At 39.7% G+C, this 22505-nt stretch overlaps 1 protein-coding gene across 3 annotated transcripts; it reads right to left on the reverse strand.

Moving 5' to 3' along the window:
• Window positions 1–7851: 7851 nt before the first annotated feature.
• On the reverse strand, window positions 7852–21615 carry LOC108273125 (beta-2-glycoprotein 1). 3 transcript variants are annotated; one of them, XM_047158871.2, is made up of 7 exons: window positions 21391–21615; window positions 19851–20027; window positions 16036–16132; window positions 14623–14699; window positions 14335–14523; window positions 13864–14043; window positions 7852–7874 (listed from the first exon to the last, which is right to left on the reverse strand). In XM_047158871.2, the coding sequence occupies exons 1-7, from the start codon at window positions 21464–21466 to the stop codon at window positions 7867–7869; spliced, it is 804 nt and encodes a 267-aa protein (XP_047014827.1). In that variant the 5' UTR covers window positions 21467–21615; the 3' UTR covers window positions 7852–7866. The 3 variants fall into 3 exon arrangements, with proteins under 3 accessions (XP_047014827.1, XP_047014826.1, XP_017337647.1); XM_047158870.2 differs by lacking the exon at window positions 7852–7874 and adding an exon at window positions 11414–11584; XM_017482158.3 differs by lacking the exon at window positions 7852–7874 and adding an exon at window positions 11414–12334 and having other exon boundaries at window positions 21391–21612.
• Between the last annotated feature and the right edge of the window lie 890 nt (window positions 21616–22505).

Consider the following 22505-nt stretch of genomic DNA (forward strand, 5'->3'; position numbering starts at 1 on the left):
TGTGGCCTCTGTTAGTCCCAGTGGAAGAGGTGTGGCCTCTGTTAGTCCCAGTGGAAGAGGTGTGGCCTCTGTTAGTCCCAGTGGAAGAGGTGTGGCCTCTGTTAGTCCCAGTGGAAGAGGTGTGGCCTCTGTTAGTTCCAGTGAAAGAGGTGTGGCCTCTGTTAGTCCCAGTGGAAGAGGTGTGGCCTCTGTTAGTCCCAGTGAAAGAGGTGTGGCCTCTGTTAGTCCCAGTGAAAGAGGTGTGGCCTCTGTTAGTCCCAGTGGAAGAGGTGTGGCCTCTGTTAGTCCCAGTGGAAGAGGTGTGGCCTCTGTTACTCCCTGTAAAAGAGGTGTCGCCTCTGTTAGTCCCAGTGAAAGAGGTGTGGCCTCTGTTAGTCCCAGTGAAAGAGGTGTGGCCTCTGTTAGTCCCAGTGGAAGAGGTGTGGCCTCTGTTAGTTCCAGTGAAAGAGCTGTGGCCTCTGTTAGTCCCAGTGGAAGAGGTGTGGCCTCTGTCAGTTCCAGTGAAAAAGGTGTGGCCTCTGTTAGTCCCAGTGAAAAAGGTGTGGCCTCTGTTACTCCCTGTAAAAGAGGTGTGGCCTCTGTTAATCCCAGTGAAAAAGGTGTGGCCTCTGTTAGTCCCAGTAAAAGAGGTGTGGCCTCTGTTAGTCCCAGTGAAAAAGGTGTGGCCTCTGTTAGTCCCAGTGAAAAAGGTGTGGCCTCTGTTAGTCCCAGTGAAAAAGGTGTGGCCTCTGTCAGTCCCAGTGAAAAAGGTGTGGCCTCTGTTAGTTTCAGTGAAAGAGGTGTGGCCTCTGTTAATCCCAGTGAAAAAGGTGTGGCCTCTGTTAGTCCCAGTGGAAGAGGTGTGGCCTCTGTTAATCCCAGTGAAAGAGGTGTGGCCTCTGTTAGTCCCAGTGAAAAAGGTGTGGCCTCTGTTAGTCCCAGTGTAATAGATATAATAGAGCTGTTAATTCTAGTTTGCGATTTGCACCACTGTGCCAGATCTGTGGTTATGGTTTTCAGACTATAAAACCCTGAACTTCATGGTGTCCTATATAGAATGTCCATAGAAATGATTCATACTGAATCACCTCATACTGTACTGAATTTTTAAATGTATTTTTCACACAGTGGATCATTGATCATGTATTATAACAAGATATACTGCACTGTATAATCTCAGATGGAGCGATACACCTGCTTATATCATTCTATTTCTCTCACTTAATTAGTACATTTAAAGCCTAGCATTGCTGCCTCACAACTCCAGGATCCCTGGTTTGATCCTGAGCTTGGGTTCCTCTTCAGTCCCATCCAGGATGTTTTCCCACCTCGCGCCCAATGTTCTCGTGAACATAGGCTTTGTATCCACTGTGACACTGACCAGGATTCAGTTGTTATTGATGATGAATAAATGAATGTACTAGGACTTTCCATATTTGATCACAAATAATCTACATGCTTGTTGTTTGAATACCTATTATACAAAAAACATAACTGAATGTGTTCATTAAACACCCAGCCAGTGAGCAGCAAATTCCCACGAATAAAAAATCATGTCTAGTGTTTACACTTCTGCCTAACTTTATGCAACAGTCCTGTTGAATTCTCGATTCTGATTGGTCACAAGGTGTTGATTACTTTTCTACAACAACAGCTCTGAAAGTAGTTCTGGCTGCAAGGTTAATATTAATGCACTCGTTAATGCTTACACAGGGACTTGTATGGAGATACACAGATTTAAATCTGTGTGATCATCACTGTCATGATGAACTTTTCTTTAAGGAGATGTTTATTTAGGTTTTGTTTTTTTTGTTTTTTTGAGGAGGGGTCAGAGTCAGTTTCAGAGCTTTGTAGCAGTCAGATCCTTCCATCATGGAGAAGGCTTCAAGGCAGATGACTTTGCTTTGTGGTTTCTATTTTTTTTTTTTTGTGCGCCTTATTAACATCAAGAGAAAGAAAAACGTGTTATAATGTTATAATGTAAGTGTTAACAGGAAGTAACTTGTTTTGCAGATGTTCCACAATCATATAAACGGACAAAAATATGATGTTGTTGTTTAATGAATTTTTTTTTTTTTCAATGTTGGCAAATCGCTGTGGTATCATAGGAATATAACATGTTTGGACATGTTGTTATTGGAAAATAATCAACTTTGGCTTAACAGTGTGTTGTTATAAGGAAGGAACAACACATAATACAGTGACATACATTAGACAGTAGACATGCAACAAGTCAAAAGCTGAAGGGGGAACTATACGTAGTAAGATTGTAATCAAAACAAATAATAATCATTCTTAAATAATACGTGGCATGTCATTGGGTAAAGATTTAGTGGTATATATACCGATGCTGAAGTTTAGGATGAACTCGAACCTGAAATTCTGGATACAACTGCAAAGTCTTTTTGCATATGGCATCTGTGCAGTTTTGGACTACAATTTAATGAATGCTTTAATGGTTTTTAAAATACAACAACCTTATAACAACATTATTTTCTTTTATTGACTAGAATATTGTTAGAATTAAATTATCAGCTTTTTTGTTTGTTTGTTTTATTAAACCGAATATGTCTTTGCAACGATATGTCTTTGCAACGGTATATTTATAGGAGAATTCCAGCAGCCTCCACTAAGCGGCGCCATTTCTGTGGGTTGATGTTTATGTTACCTAAAATTATTGGCGCCATCTTGCGGTCATACTGTGAACTGACGAATTCCTTTTAAAGTGTTTATGACGATTTAATCCTTTCTGAATTACAATTAGCTATGAATATTATAGAATAATTTGGTTAAAATCACAAAATATAGTCTCTTTTTTTAATTATTTCTTGAAAAAAATATATTTGTATTGTCTCCTCTTTTCCTCTTTTCTCGTTTTTCTTCTTTTCTCTTTTCTTCTCTCCCATGTTCTTATAATCTCTTCTCTCCTCTTCCACGGTCTTCTCTGTTTTTCTCTTCTCTGCTCTTCTCTTCTCTTATCTTACATGGTCTTCACTTTTCTTTTCTTTTCTCTTATCTCCCATCACCTGCTCTTCTCTTCTCCACTCTTCTCTTCTCTTTTCTAGTCTCCCACGTTCTCCTCTTCCGTTCTCTCCCATCATCTTCTCTTCTCTTTTCTTCTCTTCTTTTCTCTTCTCTCCCATTTCCTTCTCTTCTCTTCTCTTCTCGTCTCTTCTCATTTCTTCTATTTGCGTCTCTTCTCATCTCCTCTCGTCTAATCTCTTCTCTTCTCTTTTCTTCTCTCCCATGTTCTTATCATCTCTTCTCTTCTCTCCCACCTTCTCTTCATGTCTCTTTTCTTTTCTTCTCTCCCATCTTCTTCTCTTCTCTTTTCTTCTATTTGCGTCTCTTCTCATCTCGTCTCCTCTAATCTCTTCTCTTTTTATTGACAAAGAGAATTCTGTTATTTGCTTTTGCGGAGGACATTTTTCAAAATGGTAATGTATGCATTTATTTGGACATTTCCTAAAGATTTCATTTGAAATGGCTTTATTAGCTGACTGTACTATTTCTGGGTATGTACAGTTTTAGAGCAAATATCAGCTTTTATTGGGGGTGAGCTTTTTTTTTTTTTTTGTCCTCTACAGTACCATAAACAACTCTACAAAATGCAGGAACACTTTCTATTTTTATATCCAAACTTTTAATCTGCCTTTTAGCTAAGCACCTTTAACTCTTATATAAAGGTTTCATCGATGTAGAGGTACTAGTAAAACACATTTTTAAGCAGGTATATATAGGAGTAATTTGAATACTGTGCTTTTATTTTATTAAATGTTGTAATTTGTTCATTTATGTAAAACTTGTTGAGATTCAGACAAAAAAAATAAATAAATAAATAAAGCCATATACATTAACCATGAAAGGGCAATCTAATTCCTCAAGCACATAAGAAACAGTGACCTCTACTCGTTTAAAAAAAATAAAACCGTTAGAACTGCGCTCCAACGTGGGCACATCTCAAAGTGTCTTATTCCTGTTTTTAATCCAGTTACATTTAATGTTGTGTTAAAGACCGGTTAGTTCCTGTGTTTTTGCTCTTATTTAAACATAACAAATCAGAAATATCTGAAATATGCCATAGGACAAGTCAGACATTAAGGTATTTAAATGCAAAACTTTTATTTTGAAAGCATTGCCCTTGAGACATGTTAACGTGGAAAATAAAAGCCGAATCATAATGATATGCGCTGGAAGAGTCATCTTAAAGCCTGGAGGCAAAACTGTCGTTTTTTCTTCAAGCAGATCTCAAAGTGTCCTTTTCTATTCATCCTTTCTGTGTCCAGTGTTACCGTGATCACTAGCGCTGCTTGATCTCAGATTAGGGATTCGATCATTTAAATACTTCCCATAGTTCTTTAACTTTGTTAAAATGCAAGTAGAGCGCCCGAGTGGTGCAACAGTAAAGTGTTCAGCCTATCATCTGGAGATTGCACGTTCAGAGGGAGGGGCATACTTTCTCTCCCCGTTGGGCCCTTGAGCAAGGCCCTTAATATTTCGTTACTTTGTAAGTAAATGGAGTGACTTGGTCATTACATAAGGATTAGTTTGCTTTCAAAAACTACATTTTTGGCACTATAATGCCATATATTGCACTATATGGAACCCCAGCTCACACTACATGGCCAAAAGTATGTGGAAACCCATATGTTTTCCTTCCCCAAACTGTCACCACAGACTTGGAAGGGCACAGTTGTCTAGAAGGTCTTTGTATGCTGTAGCGTTACAGTTTCCCTTCACTGGAACTAAGGGGACCAAACATGTTTCAGCATGACAATATCCCTGTGCACAAAGCGAGCTCCATGAACTTGAGTGTCCTGCACAGAGCCCTGACCTCAGCCCTACTGAACACCTTTAGGATGAACTGGAATGCTAAGTGCATCCCAAAGCCTCCGGGGCCAACATCAGTGCCTGACTTCACTAAGACTCTTATGGCTGAATGAGTAAATCCCCACAGCCACACTCCAAAATCTAGTGGAAAGCCTTCGCTGAAGAGTGGAGGATATAATAAACAAAGGAGGACTAAATCTGGAATGGGATGCTCAATAAGCACATATGGGTGTGATGGTCAGGTGTCCACATCCTTTTGGCCATATGGTGTATTTCTTCTTGAAATGATGGCTCCGAAGTTGTGAGGTCAAATCCCCGGCCTGTCAGAGAGTCTCTTAGAGACCCTTGGAGGAAAACTCCACACATGAAATACTCAGAACTAAACTATGTGATTAGCCGGTATTAGCATGCAGTATTGAGTAGAGTACAGATGAGGAGGTGAGCGAGTTAGACAGACTAAAGCGCTGCTGCATCACTTTCTTTAGGCAGACATGAAGTGAGGATAATGTTGGAAACCATTACCCAACGTGAAACAAGAACGGTTCAACTAGAAAAGTCAATTTCATCACAAAATCAAATCATGGATGCCACCGAAGATCATAGTATGATCATTTCGAAGATTAATATGCAAGTCTTTCAGTTTTCTTTCAAGCCTGACCTGCTCAGATCTGGGCTTGGTTTGGAAGTCACTTTGGATAAAAGTGCTTGTCAAAATGTAAAGTGCATTCAGGTCCTTCAGTACAGTTACGCGCACCCTTGTAACAGCGGGGGGCGGCACGTATCCGTCGTTACACCGCATGCTCACAGGATAAAAGCGGTTTCTCTCCTCATTCAAACACCTGTGTACACAATTTCAATATCAACCGTGCACGGAGCTGGCAGAGAATGTGGGACTTCGTTCATTAAGACCTTCATTAAGTGCAGTTTCAAAGCAATGACTAAATACCACCTTGTTTTAAGCCTCGGAAAATGCGCTGTTTTTATTGATTTTTTTAAAAAAAAATTTTTTAAACCATGTGATATTTTTAGGAGTTGATGATTATTTGTGTGCATATTTAATTAAATTGTTCATTCATTCACTTGTTTGTTTATTTTACTATTATTGTGATTTTAACAAAAGTTTGCCGAGCATTTCTAGATATCAGCGACCCTGCAACACTCCTCGACTACCTCGGTTTCAATGCAATTCTGAAATTTCAATACTTATTTTACTTACATTTTTATTTGTACCTTTTTATTTATATCTTTTTCTTTTTTTTTTAACTGGTCTGCAAAAATGGCCATATTATAAAAAGAGCAAAAAATATTTTTCTGTGCATGTTTAAGTACAATATCATTTAATTTCTTTATCATTTATAGTGACAGGAAGCCTCTGTGTATAGTGCAGCTTTTCAATCTCTATCCACTTGTATCTGTAATATAATTGAGACCTTGAAATGATAAGGCTCTATATGATTTTATTCTGTCAAAAATGAGCACATGCTCACTTTATTAGGAATACCTATACACCTTTATCCTGATGCAATGTGTGACATGCAGATACATGTCAAGGACCTCAGTTAATGTTCATGTTAATGACAATAATGAGTCTTTATTAATCAAATATACATATGCACAGTGAAATTCTTTTCTTCATATACAGGGTCAGCCATGATACAGCGCCCCCTGGAGCATAGAGGGTTAAGGGCCTTGCTCAAGGGCCCAACAGTGGCAGTTTGGTAGTGCTGGGGCTTGAACCCCCAAACCTTCAGATCAGTAACCCAGAGCCTTAACCACCAAGCCACCACTGCAATGTTCATGTTAATGGCCATGGTATGGTTGCTGGTCGGTCTCACACACACACAGCACAGCAGTCTCTGGAGGTCAGAGAATAATAGCTAGACTGGTTCTAGCTGACAGGAAGGCTATGGTAGCTCAAATAGTCACTCTTTATAATCGTGCTGAGTAGAAAAACATCTCAGAAGACACAATACTTCAAAGATTGAAGTGGATGACAGCAGCAGAAGACCACATTGTGTTCTACTCCTGAGGCTACAATGGGCACAGGCCAATGAAAAATGGACAACTAAAGATTGGAAATAAAATCACCTGTTTGTTTGTTTGTTTGTTTGTTTTGTTATTTACAGACCACCCGATATATGTGAAACATTTCACATCAAAATATCGCTTACAAATATGACAGAAATGATCTTGAAAAGATTTTAGCGGAGTTATATCGTCTCATGGAGGTTCCTATCTTTGTCTTAACGTCTTAAACATCACAGAATTGTTCGATTCTGAACCACATAGTTCCAAGGTCTTGATTTACCACTGACTGATGACTTCAATACCTTTCTTTGACGTCACTCAAAACTTATAATGGAAGACTTAAAGACAGTTGTTGGGTTCTGTCTGTACGGTACATGTTTAAAACGTGAGACTTCAACTCAAATTTAAAACTACAGCCATGTCATTCTAACAATAAAGGTGGTTTTTTTTTTTGAGACAAGACATGAGAGAAAGTCTTAGCAAAGCTATTTTGATTAGTTTAATGCATCTTAAAAGATAATTTTATTCAAAATAATATATATATATATATATATATATATATATATATAAATATATATATATATATATATATATATATATATATATATATATATACATATATATATATATATATATTTTTTTTTTTTATTGTGCTTTTAAAGTATCCATCATGATCAAGCCAACACTAAAGCACTTCCATGTTCCATGTTGCTAAATACTTCAATACAAATGTTCACTTTAAAAAAAAAGTACTTACATTCCAGAAAGTATGAATCATTCATATTTCATCGTAGTGCACAGAAGTACAGAATTTATGACTATTGCTCAAAAATATGTGTTTCTCATAAATGTTTTATTGCTTTTCTGTTCTTTCTTTCAGTGCAGGGAATTATGTTGAAATTCTTGTCTGGGGTATTTGCATACGAGAAATCAGATAGGCTTCCACACTAACTCGATCTTATGTCCGTAATTATAACGAACCTCACACGCTGGAACATGTGGTGCACAGCTAGGGATTTCTCGTTACCTTCAGTAAACTGGATTTTGGAGGGAAAAAAATCCAATCATGAAATAGCAAACATGGCTGACATGTTGATTTTAGAAGGAGAAAATAGGAAAATCTGTGTTTACAGATGTCTATGGAAGCAAACACAGGCCTGATGAGGCCTTATGTGACTGCACTATAAACGCAGGATCAAAGGTTTGTCTAGTGTGTGTTTTTATGTCTCGCATGAGATTTCAAGCATATCAGTATATGATGCATTTATTTGTTGTTTGTTATGCATTGTGGTTTAAATGATTTGAATAAGGTTCCATCTATAATGTGGGTGTAGTGGAGATTTAGGGGTGTAACGCAATACCCTTATGCGTTTCTGTATCTGTATCTGTTTAGTGCTCAAAATATTTATATCCACTGTCATATTTGTATTTAAGCCAGATGTGGGAGGGGCCTGTACCGGAAGGTTATTTGAATTTATTATTTTTTTTATTAATAATGATAACCCTACCACTATGCCCAGGAAACTATGGAAAACACTGATGAAACAGAACTGGAAAATGAAATAACAATTTGCAGACCATAACTTTGTTCAACTTCTAAACCAGACTCTCTGTGGAACGTTCTGGAAAGCTTTATATCTTTGGTCTTATGTCCATCCATCCATCCATATTCTATACCGCTTAATCCTTTTCAGGGTCACGGGGAAACCTGGAGCCTATCCCAGGGAGCATCGGGCACAAGGCGAGGTACACCCTGGACAGGGTGCCAATCCATCACAGGGCTGGTCTAATGTGACTGAGTGAATAAGCTAACCATGTTTCAAAGCAATAATGTTTTTCCCAAATAAGGAAATGCTTATTTAATCTTTGTTAAAATGTTAAATTTAAGGGATTTTTTTTTTTTTCATCAAGGTATACTGTCTCATATTTGTGTTAGAAACTGATCTTAAATGATATAAAAATGAAGAACAAAAAACTTTGTCCTCATCCATCCAACACCAACAAAAGACAAAAATGGCTGTACTATGTAGCTAAAATACTTTGTGGATTTTATTTAGAGAGTGAGTGAGTGTGTGAGTGAGACGGCAATCAACACTACATTACTGCACATTGTCTTTGTTAATTACATGAACTATATCTACACGGCAGTTATAATCGTGCTACTGTGTACTCGAGCTACAGTCTTATTTGTCTGTCCAAGTATACATGACACGATGCTTGATTGATGCGACAAGAATGATTGATACGGTTTGGTGCGATCCGTTGTGTTGCGATCCCTTGTGTTGCACATCACCTCTTGTATTTCCCTTTAAGACCAGGAGGGGCGCATGACCGCGTCATCCTGCACTCTCGCTACCTGTGTGTGAGTCTGCAGCAAGTGTGTGAGTGAGCAGCCGAACTGTACCCATGATAATGGGCAGAATAATGAATAAAACCAACGTAAAAGGTTTAAACAGTAAACTGTGTCGTCGCATGTGGATCATTCTCTGACCAACAGAACGGCTCGATTAAAATGTATACACGCTGGACGAAGTCGAATATTTGGTGGGGGGCTAAAATAGGCCTAGTGATGTCACTGCTCAGAACATTTTCTTTTAATAACATTGGAGAATGAGCATTTCAGAATGATAGAAATCATGCACAATTTTTACAATATATTTTACCAAATGAATACATTTATAAGCAAAACTATCTATGTGAGCTATTTGGAGCAATGGCTCAAGATATGAAAGCATATTTCTTTTGCAGCAATATTTTAGAAATGTGGCTTTATCTTGGAGGCAGCGGGGCATCTCCCGTTAATGTCATGTGACTGAAATTGTTCTTTTTTAAGTTCTGTGAGCAGGGTTCCCAGGTATGGAGTATACTGTAATGTCTGTCTATGGCTGATACACTATATGGCCAAAAGTTTGTGGACACCTGACCATCACACCCATATTTGCTTTTGAACATCGCATTCCAGATTTAGTCCCTATTTTGCTGTAATAATAATCTTAACTATACTGGGAAGGCTTGGATTTTGGAGCGTGGCTGTGGGGATTTGTGTTCATTCAGCCACAAGAGCGTTAGTGAGGTCAGGCACTGATGTTGGGTGAAGAGGCCTGGGGTGCAGTCAGCATTCCAGTTCATCTCTAAGGTGTTGCAGTCAGGGTTCTGTGTAAGTGTTACATGCACGGAGCTTCTCGTGCCCTTGGTTGTTTGTTGTCGCTTTGCTTGTTTGCTTGCTCCTTTTTTCTTCCTCTTCCCTCTCTCCCACCCTCTCCCTTTTTCCACAGTTCATGCCAATTGGTGGACCGACCATCATTCATCATAACCGCTCGGCCAATCGTTGACCGGGAAATGCCGAAATGGGAGGAGCTCTGGTTTTAAAAGGCTCATGGTGATGACTGCAAGACAGCCTTTGGCTCACGCTTGCATGCATGTGGCTGGTAGGTTTAGTGCTTTGCTTGGGGTCTGCTTCGTGTTTGCTCTGTGTTTTGACACTGCTTGTTTTGTTAAGCTTGATGCTAAATTGATGTATTAATGTCTGAAGATGGTGTTAACAGTTAGTGGTATTGGCTTATGTGCTGTTTAGCATTTCCATACTGATATCACTGTCTCTATTGTTTCCCCCTGGCCTTTCAGTAATTGGTATAACCCTAGGGAAGACGAACAGGGAAACAGGAGTAGTTATTACAGACACTTTGTTTCAAAATGCCAGATTGATTTATGACCCCTCTGTAATTTATGACTCTCTATGTTCCCCTGGCTGACAGTTCTGTAGGTCGTGTAAATTTATGACCTCCGGTAACCCTATTTGAAGTGTTTGAAGTGCGTGTGTGTGTGTGTGCGTGTGTGTGTGTGTGTATGTGACCTGTCTGGCTGTCTGAGATAGGGACATGTGTTTCCTGGGGTGTACTGAGCAGGATGCTCCCACTGAATGTTTACGATGTGTTTATGTTAATGAGTTTAGTGTGAGCATGGTTCTTGGTGTTTAAATAATGGTTCAATATGTTGTAGTTAAAACACAGAAGACACTATCTGTTACAGTAGCTGCTCCGAGAACTCCTAATACCCATGTTGAAGCCTGTTGTGTATTTCATCAACAAGAGGACTTGTTGAAATGAGAGAGGACCTGACTTTTGCTCCAAGAAAAAAAAAAAAACAACCCAAGATGTTAGTTTGACAAAGTTTCTTCATGAAGATGAAGATGAAGATATTGTAAAGACGTTGTTGTTTAACCCGGTCCGAAGACCGTCTCTTAAGTCCGCCCTCATATTACAGTGACTATATGTATATATATAAAAGCGACTACAGATCGGTACATTCGCCACACACAACCACAAAGTCTCAAGAATCTATGTCTGCCTACTGCTACAGCAACACTAGGAAGACAGCCCTGGCGATGCCTGATGACAATGTCTCAGCATTTGCGAATCTATATCCCAGGACGAGCCCCCAGAAAACTGTTAAGATTTGAAACTAGAGAATCTCTGGGTTACGATTCTTAAGAAGAGAGACTACAAGAAAGACGTGTACACACTTCCCACACCAAGGCCTTGGGAGAGTTTACGAAATGACACACAGACACACAAAGTTCAAATGGCAAGATCTCTCATTTATTCCAAGAAAGGCAGAGTATATATCAGGCTTGACACACGACAGAGACAATGGGTTAACCATTGATTGGTAAGGTAGAAGGGCATATTCGCATGAAACAGGAAGGTATGTAAATGCACAAATGGTGAGGGGCTTCATCTGTCCGCACCTGAGTCGACAAAGAAACAAAGAGAAAAAGGTGCCAACACAGGAACCAGGAAAGAGACAGAAGGGGTGTTCACAGGGAGGAGAGAGTGTTCACAGTAAACTTATCACAACGTGACACCGCTGGAACCCCACCCACAAACTTATGACAGCAGTTGTTGGATAAATTCTGCATGGAGTTGGGATATCCCAACATGACTTTCCTTACAACAGCATACGGCACTACTGGAGCAATAGCTGGAGCTGCGGCCTATGCTGGGATCGACGACACAACAGTTGTAACTGCTCTGATGGCTTCAGAATGATCAAGGCAACTGTCATCGTCCTTCTGGAACATCTTTACATAATAATATGCTTACAATGAGTATTGTAATTTATTGATCCTTGCATGTTTGGATATGAAAAGCTGCATGAATGATGTGATAGTTTATGTATTGTTCATTAATTCATTGTTGAATAACCCAGACATTTCACATACTATCAGTGCATTTTGTTTTGCTTTATTAAGAATGTTGCTATTAACCAAGCTCCAACAACATAATGGCACATCAATAAAAATAAAAATAAAAATAAAAAGCATAACGGCAGATCCCTGAAGCACAGTGAAGCAATCCAGCTGAGCACAGTCATCATTAATTGATGTCGCTTTGAAGTGACACTTGAGAGAGCAAGGATATTCCATTCGACTTGCTTCGATTCCTCTCTCCTCACATCTTATCCTTGCATCCTTCTCTCACATCCTAAGTGGGTGGAGCTAAGATGCAAGGAAAGGAAGCAAGGAAAGGAAATGAGGATACACAACTAAGAAATGAGAAGCACTCCTATATTTTCGGTATAGGTTAAGGTAGTGGAGCAGCTAGTTTCTCCTTAGCAGTTAGGTAAGAAGAGGGTTCAACTAAATCTCATTCTCTCCCGAGGGAGCCACATGTTAAACCGGCTGTTACTCCACACATGACGTTTGTTTTCAAGAAGCAAGATTTTGTAATATATCTCGTATATGGTGTGTAAATTGTTATCTCATGTATGTAGTTTTCAGCTTTGTAATCCACTTTGTAAATATTAAGCACTACTGCATGGTCTCCTCCTTCCTCCATCAACCCAGCTATGCTCCATCCAACTCCAGTCTATGTTACTTTCCCTGCACTAATCCCCCTAGGTTAAAGCCCAAAAGTAGCAGGGTCGTAATGCTCAAGTTCTTCCACTCCAAACATGGCAAACCAAGCACATTATCGTGCTTGAACAGGTTTGGGTCGCTTAGTTCCATAAAAGGGAAATTGCAATCCTACAGCATAAAAAGACGTCCTTGTGTGTTGCCAAATTTGTGGCAACAATTTCAGGAAGACCTACATATAGGTGTGATGGTGAGGTGCCCACAAACTTTTGGCCACATAGTGTACTGCAAATCAGAAATGCACACCACTGTTTACTTGTTTCCCACGAAAAGACTGAGAATAAGAAGAAAGACCCATGTTCCTTGTGTCCAAACATTTTGGCCAAAGTCTTTTTGTGCTGAAACCTAGCAATCCTCCCCTACAAGCTTCAGCGAGTTCTTTAAAGTTCAACATTAAAGGAAAAAAACACATGCATGTGTGACTTTTATTTTTGGTTTCGCTCGTCAGGATCCCAGTCCCTGAAGCTGGCAAGCTTTAAATAAAATTTTTTTTTTTTTAAACTATATAAATACTCTGCCTGCTTTTCATATTTGTGTTCGTTTAGGACGTCTGTTCACCTGAATAATGTATTCATATCCGGGTACACTCAGAAGGCATTTAGTTGAGGTGTATCAAGACTGGGATCACACAAGACACAACAAGAAAGTTGTGTGAGTGGTAGGTCTTTACTTTCATACAGGCTTAAACGAGCCGTCAGATATGTATTTACAGCATCCTTAGTAAGTGCCTGGTCATGGAAGTTTAAATTAGTCAACTAGTTTGTTAGTAGAACAAACTAAAGCCAAGTCCTGTGGGCACACGCTTACTCCACTGTCAATCACAGCGACAGTAGCTAATCGTGGGCGTCTGTGAGCTCATGAATGCAGAAGAAGGTCAATCCTCTGGGTGTGCTACACTGCCATGTGAGCGAACATGACGTGCTGTCTTCACGAGTCTAAAACAACCCTTTGGCTTAAGCTGTGCCTAGTTTGAGTTTAAATCCAGATTAAGTTATAGATATTTGGAGAACTTAACAGAAACAGATACAGATAGCAGCGTTGCGTTATACGCCTAGTGAGTAGAGTTTATGGAGGAGATGTGTGTGTGGGTGTGTGTGTATGCAACAGCATACCTTTACATGTAGGAATTCTAGACCATGAGCCAGTTTCTTCACATTCAACCTCGGCAGGTCCATCAAGGATGTAGGGACTGTCACAGCCATATTTGACTTTTTCATTATACCCATGCTGTCGCAGCTCAGCAAATGACAGAAAGCCATTCTCTATTTGTAAGGGCACAGGGCACACTACCACTGCACAAAGGGGGGAAGGATGAAAGTATCTCAGTGTTTAAAGGGATGGTTTGGTGAAAAGTGTACTGAAACCTAATCTTCGCCTTAACACCAAATGTCATCAATCAGCCTGTTTAGTGTCTGAAGGAACCTACGATTTGGATTACAGCCAGCAATACTGTCAGAGATTATAGAAAACTTAACCAACATCTTATGACCAATCAGATTTGAGAATTCAACAGCGCTGTGGTATCATGTCTGATAAAAAGACTTGTTTTTATCATTCAGGATGTGGATGTATTTCATACTCACACTTGCACTCTGGTGGTTTCGACCATGTGCCGTCGGCAGTGCATGTGGCTCTCTTATCACCAACGAGAACCATGGGAGGCATACACTCATAGAGCCCTCCAAAACCGAACTCTACGGTGTCGCCGTTGAAATGCCTGTCATACACGATTTTGGCGTTAGGTGGAATAGGCGGAAGACCACAAGTAACAGCTGGGGGAATAAAAACAAAACGTTGATTAGACTGTGATGCAGGACATCGGGTTTTAGTTAAGCCTGGTCAGTTTGGTCATGATTAATGTGTTGGCGTACGTTCACACTGTGGAGTGGAGTCACTCCACTGGCCTGTGTATAAGCATTCACTGGAACTGGCTCCAACCAGGACGTATCTAAACACACACAAATAAACACCAGAATGATGTTATATACACAATGAGAAGACCAGCGCATAGCATCATTTTCTATTCGAGTGAGTTATCTGAGTCGAAATGGCTGTTCTTTTCAGACATGGAAGTGTTTCCAGTTGCATTTGGAATATTTGAATGAATATTTGTAATATAACATTCATGAGTACAGAAGCTCTGAACCACAAGTTGTTGGGGGGAAAAAAAAAAGAAGAAAAAAAAAACGTTGAAATGTTGCAACATCATTAATTTGACTTAATGTCTTGTTACTTTCACTTAAATCGTAAGATATTATGTTGTTATTTTTATTTATTATTTTAATTCGACTTCGTAACCCATTATGTCCTGTTAATATCTCATTATACTGACTCCTAACACTTAAACTGACAGAATTCCATAATGGTCATAACGGTCATTTTGACCATTTGAATTGCTCATACCATGCCTCAAACAAATTAAAATTAATTAACAATCAGTACACATACTGTATCTTTGTCAAATGAATTTGGCTTACTTACGATCTGAGGAAACAGCATAAGGAAAAAGAACCATTATTACTGTAAGCTAATATTTTTTATAAATTATTCTTATTGATAATAATTCCTAATAATTCCTTAGATTTATTTAGTGCTATACTAATAGCATATATTAATTAGAAACATTGATATAAAATTGACATGAATAGACATTAACTTGAAACACTTCTAAACCTACTGACTGTTAGAACGCACTGACACTGGAGACTCCTTCCATAAATATGGAATAAATGTCTACTTGTATCAACAACATATGAGTCATGATGTAATCATGTCAGTAATGATACACTATCTTGAAGTTATTCAGCCAAATATAACAAGATGCTAAGTCATAGCGATTCAAAATTTACTGTTAACCAGCACTGATACTAGAGACTCCTTCCTTAAATGTTAAATAAATGGCTACTTACAGAAAGCTGCACCATATCAACAACATATCCATATTGACACATGAAATTACGACATAGCACTTCAAACCTTACTGTTCCAAATTGCCGACACTGGAAACTCCTTCCACAGATGATAAATAAATGTCTCCAAAGCTTCGCCTTATCAACATGTCAGTAGTGACCTCTTGAAATAACAAGTCATTAAGTCGAAATAATGAGACATGAAATCGAAATGATGTCACAGTACTTCGAAATTTACTTTATCAAAGCACTGACACTGGAGACTCCTTTCCTAAAATGTTTCATAAATGGCATAGCACTTCAATATTTTTTTTCTTGCGGCTCAGGGTTTCCGTACATAAAAAAAAAAAAAAAAAAACAGTGAAATGCAGTCACCCTTCATTGCAGGAATATGCGATGACGCTTTTGTAAACAATCTTGTTGAAGTCCGCCTTTCCGTTCGTTGGCGGTTCAGGAACCGGACACCGCTTTGCTGTGTGAGAAGATTACAGCATAATAAAACTCACACCATGGGAATGTGCATGTGCGGTGCATGTGTGGTGCATGTGGCGTGCATGCATGTAACTAATTTAAGTGCCTTTGTACTGATTATTGCTTATATAAAACCGCCTTGTGTGGAATAAATCAAAGCATGTTTGATAAGTTGAGCTGAAACTGAGCTTTAGTGAGTATGACAGCACTGGGAGAAACACCGAAGCCTGTGTTTACAGATGTCTCAAAAAGTAAACACAGCGAGGCTTAATATGACTGCAGCATAAGAGTGGGATCAAAGGTTTATTTTGTGTATGTGTGTCACATGTGCGTGTTCTGTTGCGTAAGAATATTTATCTGATACTGGTTTTAAAGAACGGTTGAGTGAGTAAGTAATACATCTTAATGGTGCATGCTGTTTATAGGAAAACAGTCAACAACGGGGTGGTGTGATGCCTCGACATGATTCCTATAATAAAGTTTAATTTAATTATTTAATTATTCTTTAATTTATTCTTATACCACAGCAATTTTCCAAATTACAAAATGATTTAAAAAGTGCACCTTTTTAAAAATAAATCCATTTATAGTTATGTTTAGAGTTAATGTTATGGAATGTTTGCAAACACATGTTAGTTCCCGTTAGTAGCTAATAAACCATCGGTTTTTTTGTTCCTCGCCATCTCTCTCTTTTTTCTCTTTAATAAGATTTTCTCGTGTCAGAAAACTGACTGTTAGAAAGTGTTGACTCTGGGAGACTCCTTCACTAAACGAGCTGTTAAATAAACAAACTCCTTACAGAAAGCAAGTGTTTATGTGTTTCTTTGTTAAATAATTAACAAATTAAGTTCAGGGTGAAAATACATTATTATCTATATACTTTGCATATTTATCCATCCTTGGGGAATAATGATGCTAAATTGTATTCTGTTATGTTAAAAGCGGAGAAGGACTAGAGACTACGACTCCCATCAGCCACTGCACCTAGTCACATGTCATGATTGAGCTGTTTCAAGTTTTGGCTCATTAGCACCGGTGTATACATATATATATACTTTGGGCATTGCACTTGTGGTCTTGCATTGCTTGGTCTGTCTACCTGTATCATGTTATGCGCGCGCTTGTTTCATGTTTCTATGTTTGTACCTTGCCACAAGTCTTGATTTGTGTTTTGTTTTGTACATTATTAAACGTTCAACTTCAGATCTGCGTTTGCATCTGTCTCAACCTTCAAGCATGACAGAACGCAAGACCCTATAAAATGGATGCAACAGATCTTTTCAGCGTCCAAGAGGCCCCTTTTGAAAGGGAAAAACCGAGGTGGGAGAAAGAGGGAGATTATCCCTGATCAAAGCCAATCAGGAGTGGCTCAATGTGATGTACTCCTTCAGGGCGTATATCAAGAAGGAGCCTTCCAACCAGGCTGAAACCATCTCCTATCCTCCCTGACCCACTAAGGATGTTGATCTGCCTCCCTCCCCTACTGTGGATCTCGTTCAGCCTGCCGAGTCAACGGAGAACATCAATCAGTTTCCCTGTTCAGCTGAGGACTCTGCTCAGTCTCCCTGTTCAGCTGAGGACTCTGCTCAGTCTCCCTGTTCACCTGAGGACGCTGCTCAGTCTCCCTGTTCAGCTGAGGACTCTGCTCAGTCTCCCTGTTCAGCTGAGGATGCCGCTCAGTCTCCCTGTTCAGCTGAGGACTCTGCTCAGTCTCCCTGTTCATATCAAGTCATATTTGTAAAATAGGCAAACAAAACAGAACAGTGTGACAAAGAATTGAAAACAATCAAGACAGCATGTTAGCTAGTCAGGGGGCATCATCTGGGTGCAGTGTAGGAGAGCTGGACCACTCAGCTGTACAACTCCTCAATCAGGACTGAAACTATTTTTTAGCACTAACATGAATCCGCATCTACTCATTTTACACCCCCCCCCCAAATTAAACCACTATTACTACGACTACTACTATAATAACAACAACAACAACAATAATAATACAATATAATAATAATACATTTTATTTTCTAATATTAATATTATGAAATAAATCTTGATATTAGGCCTATATTAATAAATAAGTCTATTCCACTATGACCACTAACCAAGAGCAAACAATAAGTCACTGTATGGTAGAGTATGACAGCAACTTATTAAAATATTCTTCTTTTTTCTAAATTTTGGTAATATTTAAACATATTTATTGAAGTAGCCCTGAGCTTGAATCCACATCTGAATGGCCCACTATCATCATGTGACAATAAACTCACCTACTGCTTCATTTGGGAGCAGGTCAGCAGAGCTTTAGGTGGGAATGAGGTAAAGAGAGAGAGAGAGAGAGAGAGAGAGAATGAACCCTGTTCCTTGTCCCAGCCTCACTGTTCTTTTACTGCAATGCTAGAGCCATCAGCACCTGCATAAATGCTATTTGCCATAATGCCAAAGGCAAAATCTGTTCATTTAAAACACTTCACAGGCTGTGATAAAAAAACGTTTTGCATTCCTCCTGCTTTCTCCTTTTTTCAGCACCGCTGCTTCACTTAATTTTTGCTCTATCTGTACACTACACGTGACGTTGCCTACGTTTGCACATGATGGCTTCTTTCTTCCTGAATCATTTCCGCAGATGCACAGTAAAATTGTGGAATAGCCTTGGTCGAGGACGTCGCTGTGCCATCCTGCTCGGCTGAAGATGTCGCACTACCATCCTGCTCGGCTGAGAATGTCACTCTAACTCCCTGCTCGGCTGAGGATGTCGTTCTGCATCCATGCTCCGCTTCGTGCCGTATGTCGCTCCCCCTCCCTGCTCCATGGAGGACATTGCGCCCCCTTCATGCTTCGTGGAGAGCATCGTTTCTCCGTCTGGCCTCACATAGAACTTCGCTCCCCCCTCTGGCCTCGCAGAGAACTTTACTCCCCCCTCTGGCCTCGCAGAGAGCGTCGCCCCCCCCCGCCTAGCTTCATGGTGAACGTTGCTCCCCCCTTGGGCTCTGTCTTGAGCTTAATTCCCCCAGCTGGCTGTGCAGTAGCTGTCGCTCCGCGCTCAAGCCAGGCCAGGGATATAACGTCACCTTTATGTGGAGCGGAAGAGACCGGCCCCACATCTGAGCCTCAGAGAACACGTCAAGCATCCTCTGTCCAGCCCCGTGAGGGATGACACACAATTGAACTCAGAAGTGCTTAGGGATATCTGGTCGGGGTTCCCATTTGAACTGATTACACACTTCAGGAGCTGCACGTTAACGGGGGGATCTCCATATAAACAGCAGAGAAGGACTAGAGACCACGAGTCCCTTTTTGGGGAATACACGTCTTGATTCACCTGTTTCACGTTTTGTCTCATTAACACTGGTGTATATATAGTCACGTTCGGCACTGCACTAGTGGTCTTGCGTTGTTTGGTCCGTCTATCTGTATCATGTTATGCTCATGCTTGTTTCATGTTTCTTTATTTGTTCCTTGCCACATGTTCTAGAAGTCTTGTTTTGTGTTTTGTTTTGTACATTATTAAATGCGTTTGCATCCATCTCAACCTCAAGCATGACATATTCATATAAAATGGAGTCCTAATGCACACTATCTGTGAAATTCGTGTGACAGTACTGAAACACTGGATGCAGTTTGAGGGAGATTTTACATGTGACTACAAATATAACCATATAAGATGAGATTTATCAATTCTCTACTCGGTACATGTTGGTGTACAGTGTGTTTTATCTCACGGGAGCACTTCAGCTGCCGCTCGGTCCACTCTCCATTACTTTTGCAGGTTATTTTGCGTGACCCTCCGGTGCTTGAGTAACCCCGTATGCATGACAGTGTAACCTCTGTTCCTGGCTCGAAAAATATCTGTCCTCCACTCAGTTCTGTGCCATCCTCCTCAGGAGGCCGGGGACACACTGGAACACACACACACACACACACACACAATAAAGGTATGCCTCAGGCCAACTTCGGAGCTCTATTCTGGTTTAAATGACACCTGACGCACTGCTATGGAACTTATTATGTTTCAGTCAATCATTTTCCTCAGGTCAGAGACTTTATATATGTATTTATTTACATATTTTTAAGATATGGCTAACCTGTTCACAATATTAAACCTCTGCTCATAGCAATTTTTGATTTAGTTCTACACAGACAAATTTTTCATTAAAATTTTGTTATTGATGGATGTATGACTGACTGAATGTTTTATAGATTGGGGGGATAACTTGAGCACTAGGTAGCAAGGAAACAGTATTTGGGGCCTTTTTTTCCTTCTATTCACCAGGTAAGCAGGGACAGTTTTTTAATAAGAAATATTTCATCCATAAATAGAATTTACCGAGATCCAGATGTAGATTCGGATCTCTAATGAGGAAACCAGGAAACCCATGCTCCCTGGCTCCAGGGTGACCCTGAAGGAAGGATAAGCGGTATAGAAGATGGATGGATGGATGAATTGATTTGTGAATTCTGAAGCCAGTATTGTGTATCATTACATCCCTAATCATTAAGTAGGAAAATAAATAGATTAAGGAAGAAAGAAAGAAATAATGAACTTACATAAGTAATGCTAACAATTCAGACAAAACTTGCACAATCTTCCCCTTAAGCGAAATGTAATCTAGAAGCAAAAACATTTTGGTGGTGTCTTTAATTCTGCACTGGAGCCATGAATGTTGATAACAAGAAAAGGAAAGTTATATCTACAAATTTAGCATTGTCAAAACTGCATTTCTAAATCATCACACACACACACACACACACACACACACACACACACACACACACACACACACACACACACACACTGCCTGATTCATCTCACTGCTCTACTTCAGCTTGAAGCGTCTGTCCTTATTACTCACTTTCTGCTGCTGTGAATGGACCCACATGGACATACTACAGATTAGCACTTGCCAAACAGTTTATGCCCAAGTCTTCCCCTTGAGAAGATCTAGCAGATCATCTAACCTGAATACTGTAGATGTGTGCCTAAGGACTGCTGCTGTAATTACAAAGATCCTCATCCTAGCAGGTTAATCACAATGATTTCCTGGTTTCCTCATTAGAGATCCAAATCTGGATCTCGGTAAATTCTATTTATGGATGAAATATTTCTTATTAAAAAACTGTCCCTGTTTACCTGGTGAATAGAAGAAAAAAAAGGTCCCAAATACTGTTTCCTTGCTACCTAGTGCTCAAGTTATCCCCCCAATCTATAAAACATTCAGTCAGTCATACATCCATCAATCAGAAGTTAGTGCTTTACTTTACCTTTGTCTGTTGTTTCAGCTGTGATCAGCCACGCGTGACATATAAGCAGCAGCAACCACTGAAATGCTGGCCTCATCCTTATTTTTGAGTGTTTTTGGTTTGCTGATACTGACTACAAGCACTTTTCTGAGCTGTTTGTAGAAATTCCGTTTAAACAAGCTGGGGGAGGTGAAGGAGAAATGGGCTCATCGTCATTTACCAGCATTCAGAAATCTCTGACCTTCTGACTGTTTGTACACTCCCTTCCTCTTCCCTTGAGCCTTACACAACCAGTCAAAGCTGTTTGTGTCAGCAACAGCTTATTCCTCTATTCGCGTTTCAAGGCATGAGATTAGAAGTTTTTCCAGAGTGTGTTAGATCAGCAAAAGTGTCATGAGCACTTATAGATAAATATCTTTATTTAAAATGTCATTGTGGCACTGTTGAACAGTTATTTGTTATTTGGCTGTTCTGTCTGACTCAAATGACAAATCTGTCCGGAGCTCAAAGGTCAGAACAAGACATTTGTTTAATGTAATGTACCTTTGACTCCCTGTTTTTTCAAAACCTCCAGTTTTCTAGTATAATTCCTCATTGAGGCTTTAGTAGACAGGGTCTAAAAGGTGGACTGACATCAAATTGCATTTAGAAAACAATAGTTCCAGTTGTCCAAGATGGCAGCATCTCTATTGTTACAGTGCACCACACAACAATGCAAATATCTATATCTATTTCTATCTATTTTGGGGGAAAAATTCCATAAGACTCATAGCAAAACTAAAGAAGAAAATCTCTAGACACCAAACGCGTCTTTGTTCCATGATGAAATTTGGGGTAAGATAATGTAGCATGCAGGGGAATGAGGCAGGGCACAAGTGCATGTAATTTAGGTCCAACCAACAGTATGTAATCAATGTAATCAGTGTCCCTGGCATTGGTCAAAGCACATGCAGACAAAATCACACAAAGATAATATATGTCCAGTGTGAAAACAAGCAGGGGTCAAAACCGGGAAGTACAATGGCATAAGTGAACCTTTTCTTTCAGTATGTGGTGTGACCCCCTTGTGCAGCAATAACTACAAATAAACCTTTCCGGTAACTGTTGATCAGTCCTGCACATCGACTTGGAGAATT

The sequence above is a fragment of the Ictalurus punctatus genome, chromosome 12 (genome assembly GCF_001660625.3).
Source record: "Ictalurus punctatus breed USDA103 chromosome 12, Coco_2.0, whole genome shotgun sequence".
NCBI classification, from domain to species: Eukaryota; Metazoa; Chordata; class Actinopteri; order Siluriformes; family Ictaluridae; genus Ictalurus; species Ictalurus punctatus.

What these genes read in the sequence shown, in the direction of transcription:
- LOC108273125 (XM_047158870.2), bottom strand. Translation starts at nt 21,466, where the DNA reads ATGAGGCCAGCATTTCAGTGGTTGCTGCTGCTTATATGTCACGCGTGG. An exon ending in CTCCACTCCACAGTGTGAAC is followed by an intron (nt 14,524 to 14,622) that starts GTACGCCAACAC and finishes TTATTCCCCCAG; the next exon opens with CTGTTACTTGTGGTCTTCCG. An exon ending in GAAACCACCAGAGTGCAAGT is followed by an intron (nt 14,044 to 14,334) that starts GTGAGTATGAAA and finishes CCCTTTGTGCAG; the next exon opens with TGGTAGTGTGCCCTGTGCCC.